General features: G+C 37.8%; 1 protein-coding gene across 14 annotated transcripts in view; it reads left to right on the plus strand.

Moving 5' to 3' along the window:
* LOC109432457 (uncharacterized protein CG43867) overlaps positions 1 to 23,585 on the plus strand; it is a 917,308-nt gene that overhangs the window by 567,157 nt on the left and 326,566 nt on the right. Inside the window, exon 1 of one of the 14 annotated variants that reach the window (XM_062860252.1) lies at positions 1,675 to 2,881. The exons of the other annotated variants lie outside the window; for them this stretch is intronic. Within the exon in view, the coding sequence (XP_062716236.1) occupies positions 2,477 to 2,881 (405 nt within the window). The 5' untranslated portion in view covers positions 1,675 to 2,476. Of the gene's footprint in view, positions 1 to 1,674; positions 2,882 to 23,585 lie in introns of those variants that run through there. 14 annotated transcript variants of the gene reach the window in all.

A 23,585-nucleotide genomic window follows, 5' to 3' on the forward strand; every position in this document is an offset into this window, starting at 1 on the left:
TTTTTTGACGTTTCAAGTTTCTAGCCAAGACCAAGTCCCCGGTCAAAATGTATGGAAGATCGATTTTCAAAAACTCCATTTTTTTCCATGTTTTATGCCTCATAAACCTTACTTGGGTGAAAACTAACAGAACAAAACTTAGACGACCAAAATCGGACCTTCCGTTCGCAAGTTATGCGCGGTCCCACGTATGCCACTGCATTTTTATATATATAGATATAACTCATTTTGGTATTATAATGGCCATTTTTTCCGAACTGGTTCATTATGCAACTAAAATGAGTTGCATAATAAAAAATAGTTGTATAATGTTCATAATGCAACTCATTTGAGTTGCATTATGAACATTATGCAACTCAAATGGGTTGCATTATGAAAAAATCATTGCATAAAATTTTGTATGGAACTCATTGCAAAACTCGATTTTTTCAGCACTCTTCGTATTTATCCAACTCGGCAAGCCTCGTTGGATAAATGTACGACTCGTACTGAAAAAATCAACTTTTTGCAACTCGTTACATAAATAACTATTACCTTAGCAACCGCGGCGTGCAGTTTTCTATGTTAAAAGTTAATTGAAAGTTTCTAATTTGTTTTTATTTCGAAATACACGTAACAATCAAGGTACGGAAAGGCACTATCGCCTAGAGGTGAATACATTTTTGTTTTTTGATTTTATGTAAAATATAGTTGTGTAAAAGAAGTCAAGATTGTGATTATTAATCTTTTGCGTCACATTTGAATAATTGCGATTGTGACGCAAAAGATTAACTATTTCTTGTCTGGTTTATTTTAAATTATAAATAGCAAACAACAATAACAGGCTAATAGATATTGAAATAATTCCTTTATCGATTATTAACTTCACTAAAATTAATCACACATTATTACGACATTTTCACCCATTTAGACTCGACCCAAATTTATTATTATCAAAGTCGAATTTCGCACACGACTTCGCAGCGGCTAGCGTAAACAAGTTCGGTTGATTTCATGACAAGAGCGTCGGATACACAATAGGTAAACAAAATAAGTTTGATTAGAGTAAAATGTCGCTAGAAAATGATAATTCAGTGGATTATCAAATTATCACAGTAGTCTAAACATTGAAGAGAAACCCAATAATTTCTTATGATCAATTGCACCGCTGAGTTTAACGGGGGCAGACTTTTCAATCACGACGATAACACACACAAAGCACTCTGTCATCGGTATCTCCCAACGGACCAGCCACCTACGATTGTCGAACGCCGAATGAGCCGCTGCCTGCTACGTTGCCATCGCTCAAGCCAAATTTCCCTTTTTCCTTTGCCCTTTATCGGAGTCTGCCCTACAACGATGAAAAACAGGGAAATTTTCCCTCGTTTTCATCCTCGCTGGCACCGAATCACATTCCTTCACAGGATAACATTATCCAGACTCTCGCCCGTGCGCTCTCACTCTCCCTCTCTCATCGTGCCAATTTTTCCTCCCATTGAGAACAAAAGTTGCTTTGTTTATGTTTGCTCCGTGCGATTTCCACCCGGGAAAACCCCCGATAGCGAGAGCGAAAGTGAGAACAGCCGCGTGGGAGATGCTGATGCTTTATCCTGGCCGACTCGACGGATTTCGTCCTGATGGTAGATTGCCAACAGAGTCGACCCAGTCGAGACGACGACGATAACTCCGCAGTTATGGGTTAGCCGTCGACCGAGCCGGATGGGTTGCTGCCGTGAGTTGTCCGCCCCGAGTGGGGCCTCCCAGCTAGTTAGAAGACTAGGGGTGCTGTTCTCGAATTAAATCGCCGCGTTTAAAACGGGGATTCCCAGGACCTGCGGTCCTGGAGGTTGTCTAGTTGAAGAAGTGTGAATAGACCCAAAGGGGAAGAACGAGAAGACGAAGAAGCCGTGAATGTGAACGCACCCTTACAAGGGAATTCGGTGTCGCTTTTACGCTTGGTGCTTTGGTTGGAGCTGCGTTCGCTTGGTTGGCTTTGAGCACGGGAAATTCCTCCGAGGAGGACATCAGATTGCATCACTCAGCTCGAAGTTTTGTGCGCTTTTATTGTATAAATTCCTTTGCTGCTGTGTACTTGGTTGATGGTGTACTGTGTCCAGCTTGATGGGAGTCTTTAGGCACTGTAGTGTACTATCTGTATACAGATCGGGTTAGTGTGATTGAGTGAAAAGAGAAAGGCGAAGCCTACTGGTGTATTGAAAGGTGGATCGTTGGTCAAGTGGCAAACAACCTTGATTGAAACGAAAGTGAAGAAATTGAAGTGAAACGTATTCCAAAAGAAGAAATTCGGCACACGCAGCAAGTGTGTCCTGCTTGAAACCTTTCTTCGCAGCTATCTACGCCCGCATTGGGATTTGATGTATAACTCGGTGCTTGCCAATTGCTTCGCTTCGACTTTAGTTTCCGCTTTGCTGCCGCCGCCGCTTGTTCGCATCATCGTATCGAAACCGCAGAGTTTGACCCAATTGCTGCCACTATAATGGACCTGTCGACGATTCTGCTTCTGCTGGAGACGCCACCACCGAAAGGAGGCCACTCGCTGCTAGTAGATCACCTGTACAATTCGGCCCGCAGTACGCCGGTTGCCGGTCGGAAGCGCTATCAGCACCAGCACCAGCACTTCCAGGCCCCTGTCGCCACTCAGACGACTCCCAATCTCGCTCCTCCGGCTCCGGCCTCGGCTCAGGTGTCGTCGTTGGTGCACTTTTATCATCAGCACCACCACAGCCAGCAGGAGGACGAAGAGCAGCGGGAGGACATCAGAGGAGGACAGAAGAAGCTCCAGCTGCTGCACTCCAAGCAGTACTACTGTTCCAACCCGATGCTGAACAACAATCTGCACTGCAATCTCGATATGGAGTCACTGGAGGAAATGTTGAAAAAGGTAGGTAGGAGCCACAGCTGGAAATTAGATTGGGGATTGGGATTGGGCTTGCTACGGTGCTTGGTGATGCTTCTTATTGGGGACAGTGCACTGGTGTTTCTAATATTGATGAACGAGTGGTGACCTTGGAGAGTGAAGTGCGCTAATTTGCTAGCTATGGATGAAATAGTGGACAACAGTACTGATCCCATAGAACTTCTTGAAACTACAGAGTTTTCTTCTTTAGTATTGTATTTATTGTATTTTTTAAAAATCAGCGTTTCTACATAAAGCAATAGTTCTTCTTCATGGAATCATTGACATTGTTCCGGATTTATGCAGAAAGTCTAAAAAAATCCAATAATAACGGATATTTTGAATAAACCATAACTTAGAAAAAAAGTGACAACGTGAGTTATGTAGATTCAGGATCGTCCTATTTTATCCAGAACGAGTCAAAATATAAAGCATACTACAGCCACAACCAGAAATATGTTTAACGTGAAAACTTCAACGTGGAGTCAATTCGAATTGCAGGTCTTTAAAGATAGAGTCGGATTTAAAACTATGGGGTTGGGGCACTTTTTCTTACCTAAACTTTTGCTCTTAACCCTTTCAATGCCTAATCCCACCTTAAAGCAGGGTATAGCTTGCCTATTCTTGTTTTTTTTTTTTCAAGTAAATCGAACTTTTTTTTTTATTTTTGGCTGAAAGTTTGGACTGTTGTGATATCCTCAAAATGGTTTTTGGTGTCTTTTAAGCTTCCTTTTGCATCATGTTGGCAGCAGCTCGCTGACCTAGTGTACGGTTTGGGTCAAAAATGATCCTAATTTCAAAGGACGGTTAAACAGTATTTACATTTTCAAAAAAATCGTCTCAACATTAATGTCTGGTCATCATACAGATGTCATTGTCTCTTTTGTATCAAATCGCAACAATTTACATATTAAAAAAATTCCCAATCAACAGAGTTGAGAGGAGTTCAATACACTCTGAAACAGTTTTCCTGAAAGTTACACGGATAAAAAAGATTCATGAAAAACCCTAATTAATCCACCTAGCGGTGATGATGCCTTTCTCGTGCTTTAAAATATTCTTTCAACAAAACTCAAGCGACGTGTTGATGACATTGCCATAAATACAAAATGGAAACTGCTTGCTAAATCTACTCAATATGGATACATTTCATATTAGCAGAACATCCAATATTCAGAAAATATAAGACAACGATCCAAAATTCACACCAAACAAGTGTTATGAAGCCGTAAAATTTCGGTCATCATTTTTTGACTCCGGATATCTACCCCAACTAAACTAAGCGCCATCTTGAACATTGAGACACCATCTTGGATGTTCTGGTATTCATTTTTGGATTCTGCACCTAAAATTACATAAAATAGTCACCGTATTGAATTTTGGCATATCGTTTATGGATCTCTGGTTACCAGTTTTGGACGAAAACCGGCATTCTTCCCCATTCAAACTATAGTCATATTGCAGACCTTGTGAAACAGCGCACAGCTTGGGTTTTCTGATTACAAATTTTGAATTCTGGACATATTTTCATACAAAATATACCCATAATGCAAGAATTTAAAATCATTTCAAATAGGCGCTAACTTGAATACTGGGCCATTATCTTGGATTTTGGACCGCTATCTTGGATACTCTGGTGGACTCCGAACATATTTCCCATACCAAATACACTTATTTTACATAGTTTCACAGCAAATAATTTTGTAATATCCAGGCGCGTAATTTCTGGCGATGTTTCCATTTTCGAACGTAATCACACTCGTATACATCGATTTCCAACAATTATCACACTTACCATGTACATCCTGATTGGCACTGAAAGTGTCAACAAACCCATTCCACCCGATATTTGGAAACAGTATCATATGTATCACCTTCCTTGTAACTCGGTGAAATAGCCGAGAGGTAAGGGATATGCCTCACAATCAACGGATCTGTGTACGAATCCATGCCAATATTTTACTTATATATGATTCATCTACCGATATGGTTCTAGCGATTGCTAGACCCACTTTCAAGCTGCGGCGGCTAATATGCTGCGTGAAAAGAGTGTAATCTGTACATCAGTTTTACGACGCGACTGATGTGCAGCGAAAATGATGTGATATCACAAGATATTTTTTGCTGTGTATAGAGCTCAAAATTTTTTAAAACAGCCGCCATCTTCTGTTGACGCGATCAAATTCTTATATTTCTATTCAACGTTGACCCATCCTGCTGTAAATTTATACCTTAGGAATCTGGAATGGTACGATTTGATGAGATCGCTTTGGATTTGTCTATATTTTGTTCTCTTTCATATATGAGAACTTAGACCTATTCGTCACTGTTGTTCATACCTAACGTTTATCAGGCCATTAAACAAAGCCATGATTTAATTTTTCACATGAACGTTGGTTCTGCTACACAACAGCTAGTCTGTAATGTGATCTAAGGCTATTTTCTTGCTAACCGTTCATTAGATTATCAAAAAATCTGCGATCTGATGTGTCGTATGTATGGGTTTAGTTCATTTTTATATTTGGTAATTTCCGGTGGTATACCCGGATCTGATTCCATGACACTACCGGTTGTCCCAACTATGGTCTGAGATTATTTCCACCTTCACTTAATCACCGCGATTTGATTTATCGCATGTATGGGTTTGATTCACTTTTACTTCTAATCACTTTCGAAGCCACAGCTGAACCCGCAACACTACCGGGAATCTGTGGTCTGATCCTATTTTTCCATCAGGTTGTCGATAAGTCGTGATCAGTCTTGTTAGAGATCACAGTCATTTGAACCTTTTCGTCGATATTGGGCCTCCTTTGTCTCCGACATTCGCAACACAAGCAATCAAACTACTGTTCGAAACAAAAATGTCAAACGAATGCACTTCACGACGATAGCGGCTTCAGGAGACGGTTCGGCTTTTGTTATTCCTGTCTTCTTCCATAATAAGAGTTATATTGCCCATCTATGTGTCGCATTCAATGCAACATGCAAGAATAAACTAATATTAACATTCATAATCGGAATTGGCTGAAAATCAATGCGTAAAGCTAGAATTAGACAAATGTCATCGTGTCAGATGACATTAATTTGGCCCTTTCTTATGTTTATTGATCTTCGTTCTACTGCTCGTGTTGTGTTTAAGAGGTAACGGTAGCGCACGAATATAACAAAGCAAGCTGACACACGACTGCGGTAGCGAAATGCAGGTAGTAAAAAGTGTCAAATGTCGTCAAGACTGGTCGTGATTTGATGTACCGCATCCATGGGTTTGGTTGAATTTTACATTTTACTACCCGGATCTGATTCCGGGTAACTACCGGCTGAACCAAATATGGTCTGACACTATTGTCTTGTTAACGGTTCATCGGTTAACCAAAAACGTTGCAAATTAAAGGTGTCACATGCAGGGTTTGAGAATTTCGACGGGACTCTCAGAACCAATTCCGAAACACTACCAGTTGTCTCTAGTGTGATCTAAGGCTATTTTCTGGCTAACTGTTCATCAGGTTATCGCAAAAGCCACGATTTCATGTGTCACATGCCTGGATTTGGGTTAATTTTATATTTGGCCTCTTCCGGGCACTCAAAACCGATTCCGAAACACTCGCTGGCCTGGTTGCATTAGGTAATCTAAAAAGCCGGTATTTGATGTGACGCATGCACGGGTTTGTTTCTCTTTCAGATTTGACCACTTCGGCGGGAACCCCGGAACCGGTTCTGGAACACTACTGGTTCAGATATGGTCTGAGATGATTTTCCTGCTCATTGTCCATCGGGTCATCGAAAATGCTGTGGTTTGATGTGTCGCATGTATGGGTTTGGTTCAATTGTATATTTGGCCACTTCCGGCAGGACACCCGGAAACGGTTCCGGAACACTACCGGTTCAGATATGGTCTTGGACTATTTTTCTGCTTACCGCTCATCAGGTTATCGAAAATGCCATGGTTTGATGTGTCGCATGCATAGGTTTGATGCGTTTTCATATCTGGTCCCTTCCTGGGGTACCGTTCCGGAACACCTGAATGGCCATAACTCCGGAACGGCTGGACCGATCCGAACCATTTTCAATAGGAAACAATGGGACCAGATTCCCCGCCGAATGAACCGTCGGTCGTTAAAATCGGTTGAGGTTTACTGCCAAAAAGTGATGTGAGTTTATTTGTACACACACACACACATACACACATACATACACACATACATACACACATACAGACATCATCTCAATTCGTCGAGCTGAGTTGATTGGTATAAGTGACTCGACACTCCGAGCCTTCTATCAAAAAGTCATTTTTGGAGTGAACATATAGCCTTTCCAGTACACAGTGTACGAGACAGGCACAAAGATCAAAATGTTTTAACAATAATTACAAAATATTAGAATATTTTACATTAAGAAAAGAGTAGCCCTAATTGGCTTCATAATAATATATAAAAGTATAGAGATGTTCAAAAAAAAAATAAAAAAAAACAAATATCAAAATTTATAAAACTGCGTGTAACAAATAATTGAATTTATCGATATTTTTGAGCCATTAAGATCCGTGCACATAAAAGGCGACATTTTGTAAGATTTTTTTATTTTTTCAGTAAAAGGTGGGGTGGCACTTATTTGGCAAATGGGAAGGGTTTACCCTCAAAACCTCTCCCTTGGGAATAAGCTGAGCGCCCTAAAATAGGGGAACTTATGTATTTTCAGCAGTTTTGTTCTCTTTGTCATGGTGGGTTTTTTTGAAACCCGTTGAATTCAATGGAATTCAATGAAAAAAAACGCTTCATTATGGAATGGGCTTTTTTGAATTTTTCTTCCACTTTTTTAGGTATAGACGGTTTTCGCGCCAACTAGAACAAATGTTGGCAGTACTCTCGCAGATCACAATGAAATTTTCTTGGTGCGTTTACCTTAACTAGAGAAGCCACTTTTAATTCCTATTTTTCTAGAATGTTTTTTGAGAAAGACTGCTTTTTTCAAATGAGTTTTATAAAAAAACGACAACTCCACTCCTACAAAAAAGATGTATGGGTGATTGTCACAAAATAAGAAAAAAAGGGAAAATTCTCAATTGAGCCCTACACTGAATAAAAATATTTTTAAAAATTCTTTAAGAATTTTAAATTCTTAAAAATTTCCTAATGCTTGGCTTATTTTAAGATAATCTTCAATGCTACATTTTTTGTAGGATCAGTCATTCTTTAGTATCAAACACATTCGAAAAAAAAATCGATTAACAAGTTCAGTCCTTTTAAAAAGACAGTCTAGATAAAAAAAACTAAGTATGCAAAGTGGCTTATCTGGTCAATGTAAACGTACCCAAAAAGTTTCAATGTTTTCTGTGAGAGTGTTTGCTGCCAACACCCAATACGATGTGCGGCAAAAATCGTCATATATTGCGATAAAACATTACATCCTCAAATAATCATAATGGCCAAATAGGGAACCAGTATGGCGATAACTGGTACACTCAGCCTAATATTAATGTCCTTTTAATGTAGTATTTATTAAAATTTAGAAAATCTTCCAAAAGATTGAATAAATAAGTCAAAATCGCCTAGACAATTGAGTTTCTTTGGGGTCTGGAATGATTATGACCTTCATTGATTAAGTTTTAATAACAAAATACACTTAAAAAATTGGATATAAAACAGTTTTTGTTAGAAAACCTTTTTTTTTGTTACAAGTACCCATCTAGTGATATATGGACGGCTGGTAGGGAACATAATTAGCTATCTTCATACAAAATTTGATCAAAATAAAAAATGATGTTTTATTTTAAATCGGCTTTGTATTTGAAAAATTGATTTTTTCAGTGCAGAGCCCAATTTAGATTTTTCCAACATTTTTCTTGAAACTTGACACCAATACAACACTTTTGTGAAGGAATAGATTTTTATAAACACATTTGAAAAAAAAAATCAGTTAAAAATGTAGCACTTTTCAAAAGACAATCTAGGAAAAAAAATTAAGACATTAGGTATGCAAAATTGTACAATGTTTCATTCGGAAATTTTATCCAAGCATTTCTTTAGTTTCTCATATCTTTAGAAATTCCTAGATGAATGCCCTCGGCGATTTCTCTAAGAAATCTTTCAGGAAATCTTCCCTTGATTTCTATAGCTTTTTTAGAATTTTCTTCAAAATTTTCTAGAGATTATCCCATAAATTTACCCCGCATTCATTTAGAAAACCCTCCAGGAATTCCTTCCTTTCACAGATTTCTCCTGAAAATGTTTTAGAATATTGTCCATGTATCTCATCTGAATTTCTTCTAGAACTCCTTTATAAATTTCTACAATAATTGCTTTAGAAAAGCTTCCATGGGTTTCCTTAAACAAAAATCCTCCATAGATGTTTTAAGGATTTCTTACAAGAATTTTTTCAGAAAGTCATCCATGGATTCCCTAAAAAATGCATTCTTTCGAATAATTAAAGGTTTCTCCAGAATTATTTCTAATGTTTTCCTTAGCAAACCTTCTACAGACTCCTTCAGAAATTCTGCCATGGATTCTTTAAGAAATTTTGCTAGAGATTTCTCCATAAATTTGTCCAAGGAAATCTTCCATGGACTGCTTTTAAAACTGTTCAATGGAGTCATGCTCAAGCTTTGTGAGTTAAACCCCTCCCTTTGCCTCAAGTTCACGTACTACTCTTCAACCTTTTATCAAAAATGCATAAAACCCCTCCCTTATCGCTTTTTTCTGTGCATATGCCTGCATGGATTCTTTCATAAATTAGGCCGTTACAAATATTTATTTCACTTTTTGTCCCACCACTCTTTGGCTGGTCGAGAGGGGGAGGATAAAAATAATAAAACATGTAATCTAAAAAACATTAAAAACTCATCGGATTTCTTAAAGAATTTTTAGCAAAATCCCATATTTTGATAAACATTTTTTGTCTGCCCCCTCAAAATGCAAAATCTAGACAAAAATGTTTGAAGGGGGGGGGGACAATAAGTCAAAATTAAATTTGTATCAGCCTTACTCCGGGAATCCGGTCTTTAAATCTACCAATTGTTTTTTTAGAAACTCCCCCGGCAATTTTTTTTCCAGAATTTCTTCTAGAAATTCTTTATGAAACTTGTACCGACTTTTCCAACCCTCTAAGCAGAATATCCTCTTCGAATGAGTGTAATCAGTGTTGTACCTTTTCATTCCGCCCTGTTTTGCATATCATTTGATCCTTATTCAAAGTATAAGCAAAATAAAGCGGAATTAAAACCCGAGCAGAAGAAAATAACAAGTGAATAACATATCAAGGTATTTATCTTAAATACTACCATACCTTGATATGCCCTTCATTAGGTGGTAATAAGAGGCAAAATAACAAAAACGAATACCTAAATTTTGTATAAATAATACCTAGAAAATAGCAAGTATTGTTATTGCAATAATGAATGCATACCTAAAATTTCCAGTGCTGTATTTGTTATTCCAAAGTTATTGAATAACAAACTAATAACATATCTTGTTATTAAATGTTTCATTTGTTCGATGACTTCATGATGTAATAGCAAATCTTGTTATTCGGTTATTTTCACTGCAAAACCAACAAATACTACATCAATACCAAACTCTGCTCAAATACCTCCAACTGTTATTATGATGTTCTCATAACATTTCGTAGAAGAACGCAGCAATAACAATTTTAGGTATTAGAGCACATGTTGCTCTTCGCATGGTATTTGTAAGGTATGCCCTGCTCAGGAAGGTACAACACTGATTATTTAGGATGTTTCTCCAGGGTTCTAAATATTCCCTTCCAAGGATACCAAGGATTCCAAGGATTATTTTGTACAGACTTCTTCGGGTTCATCTGAAACTCAACCAGGAATTACTTTCGAAATTCTCCTATGGGTTCGTTTAAAAAAAAATCATCGGATATTTCTACATAAATTCCTTCAGAATTTTTCAAAGGATTTTTTTTATTCTTCCAAAGATTCTTTAACAAATCCTTCCGTTTCTTTCTATCTTCTTTATTCAGACTTATCTTAAGATATAACATTAGAAATTTGTTCAGGCATTTTTTCAGAAATTTCATTGAAAAACTCCACATGAATGTGTTCGAAAAATTTCATCAGCGATTCACCCAGAAAATCCTGCAGAGATTCTGACACTATTGTTTTCAGTGATTCAGCCAGGAATTTATCCGAAGATTCCTGCAAGAGTTCGTACAGAGATTGCTTTAGAATCTGATGATGTATCCCGATGTATAACCCCAGAAATTTATCCGGCACTTCTTCTAAGGATAACTTTAATAATTTCTTCACCTATCCATTAAGAAATTTAATAAAAAATATTTTTTAGGAATTTCACGAAAACTCCTTTAGAGGTATTCCTAGTAGACGCTAATTTATACGTTTCTTGGGTAATAAGGTTTTTCTTTCCGAAATTCGTCCTCTTATTTCTCTTTTTATAAAAGAATTTCGCCAAGGATTTATCGCGAAAATTCACCAGGAGGTTCTTAAGAAATTCCTCCTAGGACTCCTTCAAGATTATCCCTGGGATTCCTTGGGATATTTCTCCATTCAAAGTTCTTCCGAAGATTTCTACAGAAATTTTACTGAAGATTTCTTCACTACCACAAATATCCACACCCGAATGATAAGTTTCGCTAATGTGTACTCATACGTTCATAGAATGAGTGGTTCAAGACGACACTTCAGGTGAGTGTCCGCCTTCCTGATTACGGAACTACTCAGATTTTTCTTTCTGAAATTCTTTTATCTCCAAAGACTTTTCAGAATTTAAGGGATTTGTTTTGTTTGTTGGGGTTTTAGTGAAGATTTCTTCACTACCACAAATATGTCGCTGAAGTGTACTCATACGTTCATAGGATAAGTGATTCAATCCGACACTTCAGGGGAGTGTCCACCTTTCTGATCACGGAACTCCTCAGGTTTTTTCTTTCTGAAGTTACTTTGAGGAGATAATTTTATTTCCAGAGACTATTTAGGTTTGTTCAGAAATGTCATCAAGGATTTTTTAAAGTTTCTCCAAAGCAATTTCTGGAGTAACCTTGTAAATTATTGCTGGATGATTGCCTAAGATAAAACCTAAGAGAATACCTGAAAAAACATTAGAGGCTCAGGGATAAATTCTGCAAACAATTGTAAGGAAAACATGCCTGAGAAACATCTGGAGCGATTCCTGGAAAAAAATCTGGAGATACCTTTGAAGGAATTCTCAGATTTATTTTTATACAATTGCTGCTGGGATTCATGCACAAAAATCCCTTAAAAAGTGCCCGATGAAAATCTTAAAGGAAATTCTGCTGAAACAATAAAGAAACGGTAAAAATAAAACCTGGAGGAATTCTTTAGAGAACCACTGAGGTAATTGAAGCAATGAAGTTCTGATAAAATCTTTGAAATAATATCTGACAGAACTCGAGAACTTTCTGCAGCTATTCATATAATTTAAACAAATCCTTTAAAAATGCTAAGGAATAGATTCTGCAGGAATTGTTGAAAGAATATTTGAATAAAAAAAACTGAAAACCCTTGGGGAGCACTGCCTGGAGAATCTCTTATGAATATTCTAGAAGAATTTTTAATGAAACGCCCGAGATAACTCCTGAATAAATGTAGTGATACCTGAAGGAACTTCTGTAGAAATTCAAGCAATAATTTCGTAAACAGTTTTGGAATAAAATTTGATTTTATAGAATAACTAGCTGTCCCCGGCAAACTTTGTCTTGCCTACTGCGTTTTTTGACGTTTCAAATTTCTATCCAAGCCCAAATCCTCGGTCACAAAATGTATGGAAGATCGATTTTCAAAAAACTCTCAATTTTTCCATGTTTTTTGCCTCATAAACCTTCCTTGGGTGAAAACTAACAGAACAAAACTAAGACGATCAAAATCGGACCATCCGTTCGCAAGTTATGCGCGGTCCCACGTATGCCACTGCATTTATATATATATAGATATCCGAATCTTTGTAAAACGGCGATGAACCAGCCTCGGGCTGAATTTCCCCGTAATAAACAGTTTAACATAATAATAATAATCTTTGTAAAAAATGTCCAGGAATTGTATCTTTTGAAGAAACATTTGCTGGGATTCCTGGAGAAATCACTAAAAGATTTTTTGTAGGAATTCCAAAGAAAAACTTCTGGAAAAATCTGACAATATTACTGCAGAAATTTCTGCTGAAAAGCTTGAAGAATTACATGAAAGAAATAAGCATGCACCATATTCAATTAGACCAAGAAGTCCGTTCAATTTATTACGAATGAATCTGAATGATTATCGGGAAAAAAAATCTGAGGAAATCCGTGGGTCAGTTTCAAGATGTATCTTTGAGAAATATTTCTTGAGAAACTTTTGAAGAAGTGCAAAGGAAATTTCTGTAGGAATTCCTGAAAGAATATATAAAGCAATCCCTGGAGACATTTTCAAAGAAATCCATTTACAAAGATGCATTTTGAACGCATACCTAGAGGAATCTTTCGAGGAATTTTTACTGAAATCATTCTAAGAAAGCCTGCGACAATTTGGTTCCTGCCAAAATTCCTGAGATTGTTTGATAAATCCTCAAAGAATCCCTAAGGGATTTTTTGGTGGTGTTCCTGAATGTAATCCTGGAGAATTTTCTAAAAATTTTAAGAAGACTTCTTGCCATACTCACTGAATAAATTCCAGCAAGAATGTCCTTTTCACTAGAACTACAGAAAACAAGTTATGAAATATTTTTGCACAGAAGGATTTTCTCGAATAAAATCTTAACTAGGTGTAATAATTAAGTCATTACCTTGGAGGCGTACTAGTATAGGAAGCGCTGAAATTTGGAATCCTTGTGTAACCAGCTCTGATTTTACCACGACGGCACTGATTCTATGCTCAAGGAAGTAAAGAGTATTTCCATTGCGAAGAAGACTGGGAATCGAAGGCACGCACCATCATCACACCATGAACTCCCGCCCAATTACCACTTCGGCTATATGAACCCTTTCAGGTCATATTTCACCTTAGACTACACCAATTACAGTTTCGAATCAACATCAAAACTTCATGTCGTCTGCATGAACCGAAAACAAAGAACATCGCTTGCAGTCAACCTTTTCCCATTAAAATACATTATTTACGAGTATTTTAATTTCCCACTTTACATGCACAGCATTGTTTACTTGTTGTTGGTGAACGCAAACCCACATTACCAAGCACATTACCACAGTCAGTTTGGTGCTGCATTGTTGTTCTTTTTGTCCGTGGTTGCAATGAAAAAATTGCAGCGCACATACATCATTATAAAGCATGGAAACCACTATTTTTTTCGAAGTGTTCCTACCTTCCACATCGTTAAAAATACATCACCATCGTCCGGATTTGCTCGAATTCTGAACATTGATGGAAGTTTATTGAAGGACTGCACAATTGTGTATGCCCACTGAGTTCAAAAGGATGACGTTGGGCGATGAATATGACAAACATTATCCACGGTCAATTTGAGTGAATTATCAAGAATACATTTTGCAAATAATCGATTTGCAGCAGATACGCTGTTGAGTTTTCCTACTTATGGTTTTGCCGACGACTACCTAACATTGTTAGTCGGTATGTGCATCAGCACCCTTTTCGACCTGATGCAAAGCGCCTTTCAGGTAAATCCGAGTAAAACATCTATTGTTCTTTTCACGGAAAGGCGAAACCGTAATGGCGTTCGACCTTTATGGCTCTTTGATTCTGAAATCAATGTGACTGAACAGGTAAAGTACGTTGGAGTCATTCTTGATTCCAAGCTTGATTGAGTTCAAAATTAAGAAAGCTTGAATGGCTTCGGGCAATGCCGGCGTACTTTTGGTACAACTTGGGGTCTAAAACCCAAGTATATCAAATGGATGTACACAACTGTTGTTCGGCCAATATTGGCCTATGGATGTCTTCTGTGGTGGCAAAAGGGCGAAATGAGAACGGTTTAATCAAAATTAGGTCATCTCCAAAGGATGTGTTTAATGGCGATGTCTGGAGCATTCTCTTCAATTCCCAACGGCAGCGCTCGAAGCTCTCCTCGACGTTGCTCCACTACACATTCATCTCAAACAAGAAGCATTTTCTAGCACTTACCGTCTACGGGTACTCGGTCTACTAGAGAAAACTCCTGCGAACCGCACATCAACACACACACCTCGTTGTTTCCATTTTTGGTGAATTGGTACAAAATTGTCCGTGCTCCAAGTGATCTTACAATTGCTTGTAATTCCCCATTAAGGACATTTTCCACGTCCCTTCCCGGGAAGAGTGGACATCTGGTTATCTGGAGAGAAGTATTTCAGACGGCATCGTATGTTACACTGATGGCTCCCTTCTCGAAGGTCGAGCAGCTGGTGGTGGTTATTCTCGTGAGAAGTATAAATGCCATCTAGTCACAGGTTTAATTATTTTTAAGCTTCAAACAAATTGTAAAACACAAAAATGTCCGAAACGCCAATAAAAGTGAGTTTTTAGATCATAGAACACACAAAAAATATTTCTATTGAATAGGATTATACAAGATAATGATAAAACCAAGGCTAAATGGCGTGTTTAGGACATTTTTGTGTTTTACAATTTGTTTGAAGCTTAAAAATAACTAAACCTGTTACTAGATTGCATTTATACTTCTCATGGTTCACTTGGCAACATACAACATGGTAAAATATCCGCAAAAATGTTGTACTAATTCACACAAAACAGTAAACTTTGAACGCTATTAAAAAAAATCATCAAAAATCATGTCGGTGAAAAAAATTTACATGAAAGCTTATGTATTTTTTAGGTGATTGCCGATGAAAAAACTTGCCCGAACTTGCCCGACTGCAAGAACGTCCTATATACATTTTGCGTGATTTTCAGGAACTTTCTATAGAAAATCAATGCATATTTTGTTTTTTTCCAACTAATTTCTTCGATATATGTTTTATTTTAGTATTTTTCATTATTATAACTCGAAAACGGGCATTAAATTCGTTTACAAACGTAATTTAATGAAAAAACTTGATTTTAGATAGGTATTTTATAAAACGATTAATATCTCAAGAACAGTAGGCTTTGGAAATTTGACGTCTTCGGCAAACTTTTGAAGCATAAATAGCCACCATACCGCTAAAATCAAAGATGGCCAAAATGACTTATAGGACTTTTATGCGAATAACGTAAGAAAAATATGCTACCGTTCAGAATATCGACCTTGTTCATAGAAATATTTTCTCTGAAGACACCTTGGAAGACACCAAGTGTCGATCTCGACATCTCGACGAGCTAGAGGTTTTTTCCATGTATTTTCAATCCTGCCCCAGTGTGCTGCGATTACACTAGGTTTTTTTCTGTGATCTTTCTGGGAATTCGTTTCAAAATTGCTTGATTTTTTTTCGGGGATTCTTTTAGGCTTCCATTCTAAATTTCATCAGGAATCTCTAGTGGGATCCTGTCAGGATTCTTCGCGGAATTTCTTCTATATTCCTCCACGTATTCCACCTTCCAAGAACTTCTTCCTAATGGAAGTCCTTCTGGACTTTATTATGGTCTTCGATCAGGATTTTATTTTTCATGGAACTCCTAGAGGATTTCCAGATGGAACCTCTGTGTGAATCTCAGAAAAAAATCCTGAAAGATTTCCTGCGGAAACTTCTCATGGATTGCAAAATTATTCACTAGAATCTCGAGTTATTCTGGAATCACAATCAAAAGTCCTCGGAGGTTCTGGCAAATTTCCAGAACGATTTCAGTGAAGTTTTCGAAGTATTTTGGAAGGAAAAACTCCTTTCAAGATTATTTCGAGAACATCACCAGACTGGAAAAGACTTGAAAATTAGAAATCACAGAATGTTAATTAACCCTCTAATACCCAATTTTTTGATTTCGATCTAAATATCATTTTTCGTCATCTAAAATCGATTTAAACATGTTTTGGAAGATTATTCTTTTTAATTCTCGATTTTGTGATTTTCGGTTTTTGATTTTTCTAATTTTTATTTTTGAACATCTACACACTTTTATATTTTTCCTAGAAGCCTCTTTGGGATACGGATTTTTTGAGACGAAAACATTTTGAGATTTTAGGATTATTATGTCAATAATATTTTATTTTTATTTCAATGAAAATATTATTTTTCTTGTAATTTTAAGGAAAACAATTTTAGAGTGTATTTGACTCCCTTAAACTATTCTACTATGATAGAATGATTTGGGAAAAATCTAAAATATGTTAATTTTAGCGATTCAATACAAAATAATGAATGATTTCTTAAAAGTGGCTAAAACATCAATTTATCAATGATTTTTTAAAAATGTAAATACGCTTTAGAAGACACCAAAAACCATTTCAAGATGTACAAAACAATCCTAAATATCACTCAAAAATATAAAAATTTTGTTTGTCCACGAAACAAAAATTACAAAAATGCTCAAACTATACCCCGTCTAAAGGCGGGGTTGGGTATTAGAGGGTTAACCCTATTAGGATGTTGGGGTCAATATGACCCAGACAGGCACGCTGGACGTGCACTACGCCATAATAGTGTGAAAATCCTAATATCTTAGAAGGGGGTAATTGGTAAATTGAGAGATGAAACTGAGAACAAAAAAAATGCTTTCTGGTGGGATTCGAACCCACGCGTCCACATTAACTAGACCGGTGTTTTAACTAACTAAGCCACAAAACAGCGAAATAGAAAGCCAAACTGACTTCGAGCCCACACCATGAGCACTTCTATTTTCACCATTCCATCTCTCTTTCGGCTTAGCCATTCTATGTCTTCTAATTTTCAAGTTTTTCCCAGTACATTAAGTCGTTAAGTCGTTGAAGTATGAGGTTCACGTGAGTGGGAAAGTGTGGAATACCTTCAGGGACTCTTTCTGGAATTTCACAAGAATTCGTTCCGAGACTCAGAAATTCCTTTTACCCCAGCATTTTTTACTAGGATTTTTTTAAACATTCTTCCCCACAATTCCTCAAGAAAATTATTCCAGAATTCTTTCTGAGTATTTTTCTGGAACTTCAAAGGTCTACTCCTCTTCTTCTTCTTCTTCTTCTTTTTTTCTTTTTCTTCGTCTTCTTCTTCTTCTTCTTTGTGGTTCGCTATCTAGGCTAGGCTATCTGGAGACCCCTGGAGAGACAAAGGGGGTCCGGGATTTCTCTACGAGTTTTGGAAATTCGCAAGAAATTGTTTTCCGAGATTATCTTAACAGTTTTTTTTTGGAATGTCTACAGAAGTTTCTGGAATTCCTGGAAAATGAAATCCTGGAAGAAACTATCGGGGGAAACCCAGAAGGCCTGGAGCTGATGGAAGAATTCCATAAGATTCTGGCGGAGAAATTTCTCAAGGAATTTCATAAGGAACTCCTTGAGAAATTCCATAGAGATTGCTACAAAAAAACCTCCCGAATGAATTCCCGGAAAAAGACCTTGAAGGAAATCCTGAAAAAAAAGCTCGCGGAAGAATTCCCGAAGAGGTTTTTGGAGAATTTTCCGGAAAAATCTCGGAAGAAGTTCGTGGAGAAATCGCGGAAAAGGTTATTGGAGGAACCTTGGAATGGGTTCCCTGCAAAATTTTTGAAGAAGTTCCAGGAGGCATCCTCGAACAGGTTCTTAGAGGAGTCCCGGACGAAGTTCTCATAGAAACCTTGAAAAAAAAAATCCGTTGGAGTCCCGGAAGGAGTTGCTGGAGGAATTACGGAGTCAGTTCTTGGAGCAATCCTCTCAGCAATTTCTGAAAGAATCTCAGTAGATGTTCCTGATGGATTTCCGAAAGAAGGCCTTTTAGAAATCCCTGCAGAAATTTTGGAAGGAGTTTCTCATGGAATCTCGTTCTGTGTTATCATGAATACGATCATAAACTAAATAAATAAATTACTTGTATGACATTTCCCCGGAATCCAGTTCCCCGAACGAACTGTTTCTCCGAAATATTTATAAAACTATTTTTAGTACTGGTTTCTGATAATTTTCTTGATTAGCCATTGAAACGAATTAGCGAAAAGTGAACCTGGATACAAAGAGAGCAGTTGTAAATCTACTAATTTAACATCATTTTCGCTGCACATCAGTCGCAGCATAAAAGTGATGTACAAATTACATCCTTTCCACTCAGCAAATTAGTCGCCGCGGCTGAAAGGTGGGTCTAGCAATCGGTAAAACCAAATCGACAGGTAAGTCCCATAGAAGTAAAAAATTAGCTCGGATTCGTGAACTGATCCATGGGTTGCGAGACACATCCCTCGGCTATTTCACCGAATTGGCTACTTTAGTGTTGTTGAGATAGTTCTGAATCTACCAGTTATGGTTACATTTTTTAACTTCGGTTTATTTTCGCACTATTTACATGCATTCCTTATCAGATTAGCCATAACTGGTACACTATGGCGAAAAAGAGTGCAAGAAAGCCGAAATTTTAAGGAAAACGATTTATTTCCACCATGATTTGAGCAAAATTTGGAGTTTAAATGAGTGCAACCATCTTTTGTGATCGTGATCTGTTGTTCACAAAATTTTCTTGTTGATTTACATCGTTAAAGGGCGATAATCAACTGTGACGAATAAATAGTACTATAGCCATAATTGGAGCACTTATCCTACGTAGGAGAGTTTCATCTTCATCATTTTGCATTGGGCGATGTTCCAGGAGGTCACTAACCTTTGCCTGGTTTTCTGTTGAGTGTTATTGTAGCATTGTATTAGAATTACGTCAAATTTACAATCTATGCAACCAAAACTTGCGCTGCCGTAACTCCTATATGACATGTGTGTTACTTGGGTCGCACTACGTGATCAATCCGCTGAAGTCTGCGGCATGGAAGAGATTAATATCGTCCGCAAAGTTGAGGAGCGTGCGCGACCATGTGCCATAGTGCAATTCGCCCTTTCGAATACAATTTTGAAGAATAGTTTTGAAAGAACGTCAACTAGGTAGAAACTTCGCCAGCGAACTCAACACTTAATGTTGATCCAACCAGTAGTGTTTCGCGCATCATTTGAATTAATTTCGCTTGAAAACTATTGTTAGCAGCAGTATCTCCTCACTGGAGCCACCAACTGTTGGTGTCAGCAAAATCTTCCAAATTCCTCTCGCGGTGGGACTAGACCAAATATGTACTTACTACATGCAGCCACACTCTTGTTCACAGCTATCGCGATGATAAATCGATGATGATCAGGATGACGAAACCCAGAGTCATTTCACGGTACCATTGCGAAGGGATACGGTATTACATTCCATGTATGTGAAAGCTGACTGTTTTACTGAATTATACGCTGTTTTAAAATAGATAAACGAATGAAGAGCGGGCAAGTTATACTTCTGGCATTTGTTCAGGATCATCTGCATGAACATTTGATCCCTCGTTGATCTCAACTCTCAGTCTGTTGAACAGGGCACGTGACAGTATCTTGTACGTCGAATTTAAAAAGTCAGTCCATCTGCAATTAGCACACTCTACATAGTTGTCCTCTTTTTATGGGCATATGTATGAGGTCATCCAACCAGACAGGAGTTTAATCCTCTCCTTCCCACAACTTTGAACGACTTTTTCTATGCCAAGAATGCGTTTCCGAAGAAAGTGCTTGAACAAAAGTTATTGCAAATTGGCCAAATTTTTCGAAATCAACGAAAAAAATTTTAGTTGTAAATCAATAGTATTTTAATTGTTTATCAATAGTTCCACTATTGAAACAAGTAGTTGGGAGTTGGGTTTACGTAATGAGATTACAATCATATTCTAAAAACTACTGCACCATATTCATCTGATTTCGTTTGTCTCGAGTTCGTCGAAAATCGATGGTGCTCTAGAGCAACCATGGGAAGTAGAGGGTTAACAAGTGCAGTTTGATTAAAAGTTCCCACGTTCCAAGATCAGTCTTTCCAAGCATCTCCTTGGTAATCATACGCACAGAACGTACCTCCTCAATTTAGCTAAAGTAAGAAACACAATAGTGCGCAGGCGGCACTACCATCGAAGCACACAACTTTTAGCTGGCGGACATTGTCATCGTTTGGCCCGTGGAAGCACGAGGTGAGGACCAGAACTATATTAGACGCTACAGGTTAACAACTCTCCATTTTGCAGCCCAGTGATGAACTTTACAGTTCATTGATTGGACGTGCACTGCATTGCATAGTTAGTTCATGTTTTTAACGCTAACATTAAAAAGTGACGAGCCTTACAAAATGTGTTTAAATGTATGTGAAAGATAATAGGCTTTGGTTGCCCAAGCAGGAAATTTTATCCTTTCAAGATATACGTTGGAACTTTTGACTAAAGTTTCACAATGAAACAATATGGAACGAGCTCATCAATTTATACGTGCATCCTTTTGCCTAAATTTATAAGGAAAAATTTGTGGTTTTGTGCTTTGTTGACTTCCAGCCATTAAGCTCGGAGATGATTTTTGATGCAATCAATTGATGGATAACATAAAACAGTGGTCACCATAGTGCGGCCCGCGGGCCGCACGTGATGTTTAGTTCTCTATGTTGCCGGATATTTTCTTGCAACGTTTTTAAGGAGGTTATTCTACTCCCAAAATAATCTAGAATAACGTATTTAACGTTTCACAAATGGATTCAGTAGGTGCAATACAAGCAGTTGAAAAAACAGGCCTGAGGATCACTGACATAAAATGATCAAAAGTTTAATTTTGTGAAACACAATATTTAGTATGAATCCCAAATTAATATGTATGTTCATTAACACATTTTTGCAACTAATTCTTCAAAAAATTGTATCCATGCTTAGTACTCAGAAAAGCATAAAACTCCTTATTTTGCCACTAAAATTGAGGCGAAAGGATGTATAAATTTGACGTATAAATTGGTGAGCTCGTTCCATATTATTTTATTGTGAAACTTCACTATAAAGTTCCAACGAATTTCTGTAAAAAAGCACAAAATATCATCAATTTTGATATGCTGGGTCAAATCTGAGCCTGGATTCGGATTGAGCGACCCAAAATCAGTCAGAGATACAGAAGTGTGCTATCGAAACAGACCAGCAGTGAAATTTTGTTTCATGGTGTAATTGAGAGTCAGCCGAGCACTTAACAACACTCAGGAATACGTCCCTTAATCCTCGAATGTCCATGCAAGAAAAGCATTTCAATCAAAGCAATAGCGACTGCAACTACAAAACTAGCCCCAAGGCCAAAGCAGCGATCCGGAAGTTTGACCACAGTTTTCAAACAAATTAGCATGCTTCGAAACGGAGTGGAAAACGCAACGAGTATTGTTTCCCACTATGCTGTACGTCCTCGACACTGGGGACCCTCTTGGTTGTAGCACTAGAAATGTACTCACCATTGAACTCCTGAACCAACGAATAGCAACTATTCTAGGTTGAATTCGTTGTAGTACTGAAGCAGTACACAGTCCGTGTAGTGATGGGGGTGCAATAAAAATTTCAGTTTTATTACAAACGACCTCCCCGCGCGACGAATGCAAAATCCGCCGACATGCCGGGCCTCCTTGAACGCTTCGGTCGGTGGGTGCACTGGCTGTCTGGTTTAGGAATGCGCTTCGGAGGAGATTCCGTCCCAGTCCCGACTGAGTCCCAGTCAGTCGGTCGACCGGAGGAACGGAACGGAAAACGGTCGCGCGGGAGCGAAAACAATTTATCACAACGTTGCGCTGCATTTTTATGCGACCCAAGAAAAGCGGTTCAGCGGGTTGGAAAAGTGGTTGTCGGTCGTCGGTTTTACGAATGTTTATTATTGTGTCGTGTTGGATGTGGTGTTTCAGTTTTCTGCGGTTGTTGTTGTTGTTTTTTTGTTTCTCTTCTGGTTGAGTCGTAACCACTGCAGAAAGGACAGGATTTTTCGCTGTAATTTATGGCCGAGCGTTTTTAAATTACCACCCAGCAATGGTTTGCGGAGAATGGCCGTCGGTTGAAGGTCTAGGATACAATGCGACATGCGACATCCGATAAGAACGCAGCAGCAACGGAATTCAAAGGTGAAAAGCGGCATTATACAAATGTGAAGAATGTTTTCGTTATAATGAACGCCTTTCACAAACTTTTTTCTTCTTCCGCAGCTCTAACATTAACATAAAAACTATTATGATAGAGTTAATCAAAATATCATGGCGTCAATTGGCTTCCTTAATCCTCCATTATTAGTGCGACTTGAATTTTACAGAATAGTGCAATGATCGACAAATTTGAAATAAAAGCGTGGAACGAGTCGCCGTAGTACATAGTAATTCGAAATAAATCTTTGTTGAATATAAGTAATTGATACATAGATATCAAAACGCATGATCTTCTTCATTATATGACAGAAAATAAGAATAATAATATTCCCAATTCTGATGTTATTTTTTCTTCTTCTTCTTTCGTTACAGGTATGGAAACTTTTAACGTCAATTGTGAGTTTTTGAACAAAATATAATAGTGATCACATCTTTCCATTATAACATAATCCCAACGTAAACATTTCAGCTTCAAAATTACAGAACAGTTCCAAATCCGATTTCGCTGTAAGCATTTAACATTTAACTCCTCCAAACAGCACAAAGTACAGGAAAATTGCTGCCTTTGGGTCAGCAACCAGCACGGTCCGATCTGAACATCATCGTCGTTCGTATGTGCACAAATGGAACCCCCGGGATATGGAAAGCACATCAAAATTAAAAGCTCTGCTGCTGCTGCTGCTGCTGCTGCTATCATCCAGCGTAGAGCTGCAGGCTGCAATGAAAAATCCGTGCCCTCCGTGATCCGCCC

This window comes from Aedes albopictus, chromosome 3 (assembly GCF_035046485.1).
Source record: "Aedes albopictus strain Foshan chromosome 3, AalbF5, whole genome shotgun sequence".
Taxonomy (NCBI): Eukaryota; Metazoa; Arthropoda; class Insecta; order Diptera; family Culicidae; genus Aedes; species Aedes albopictus.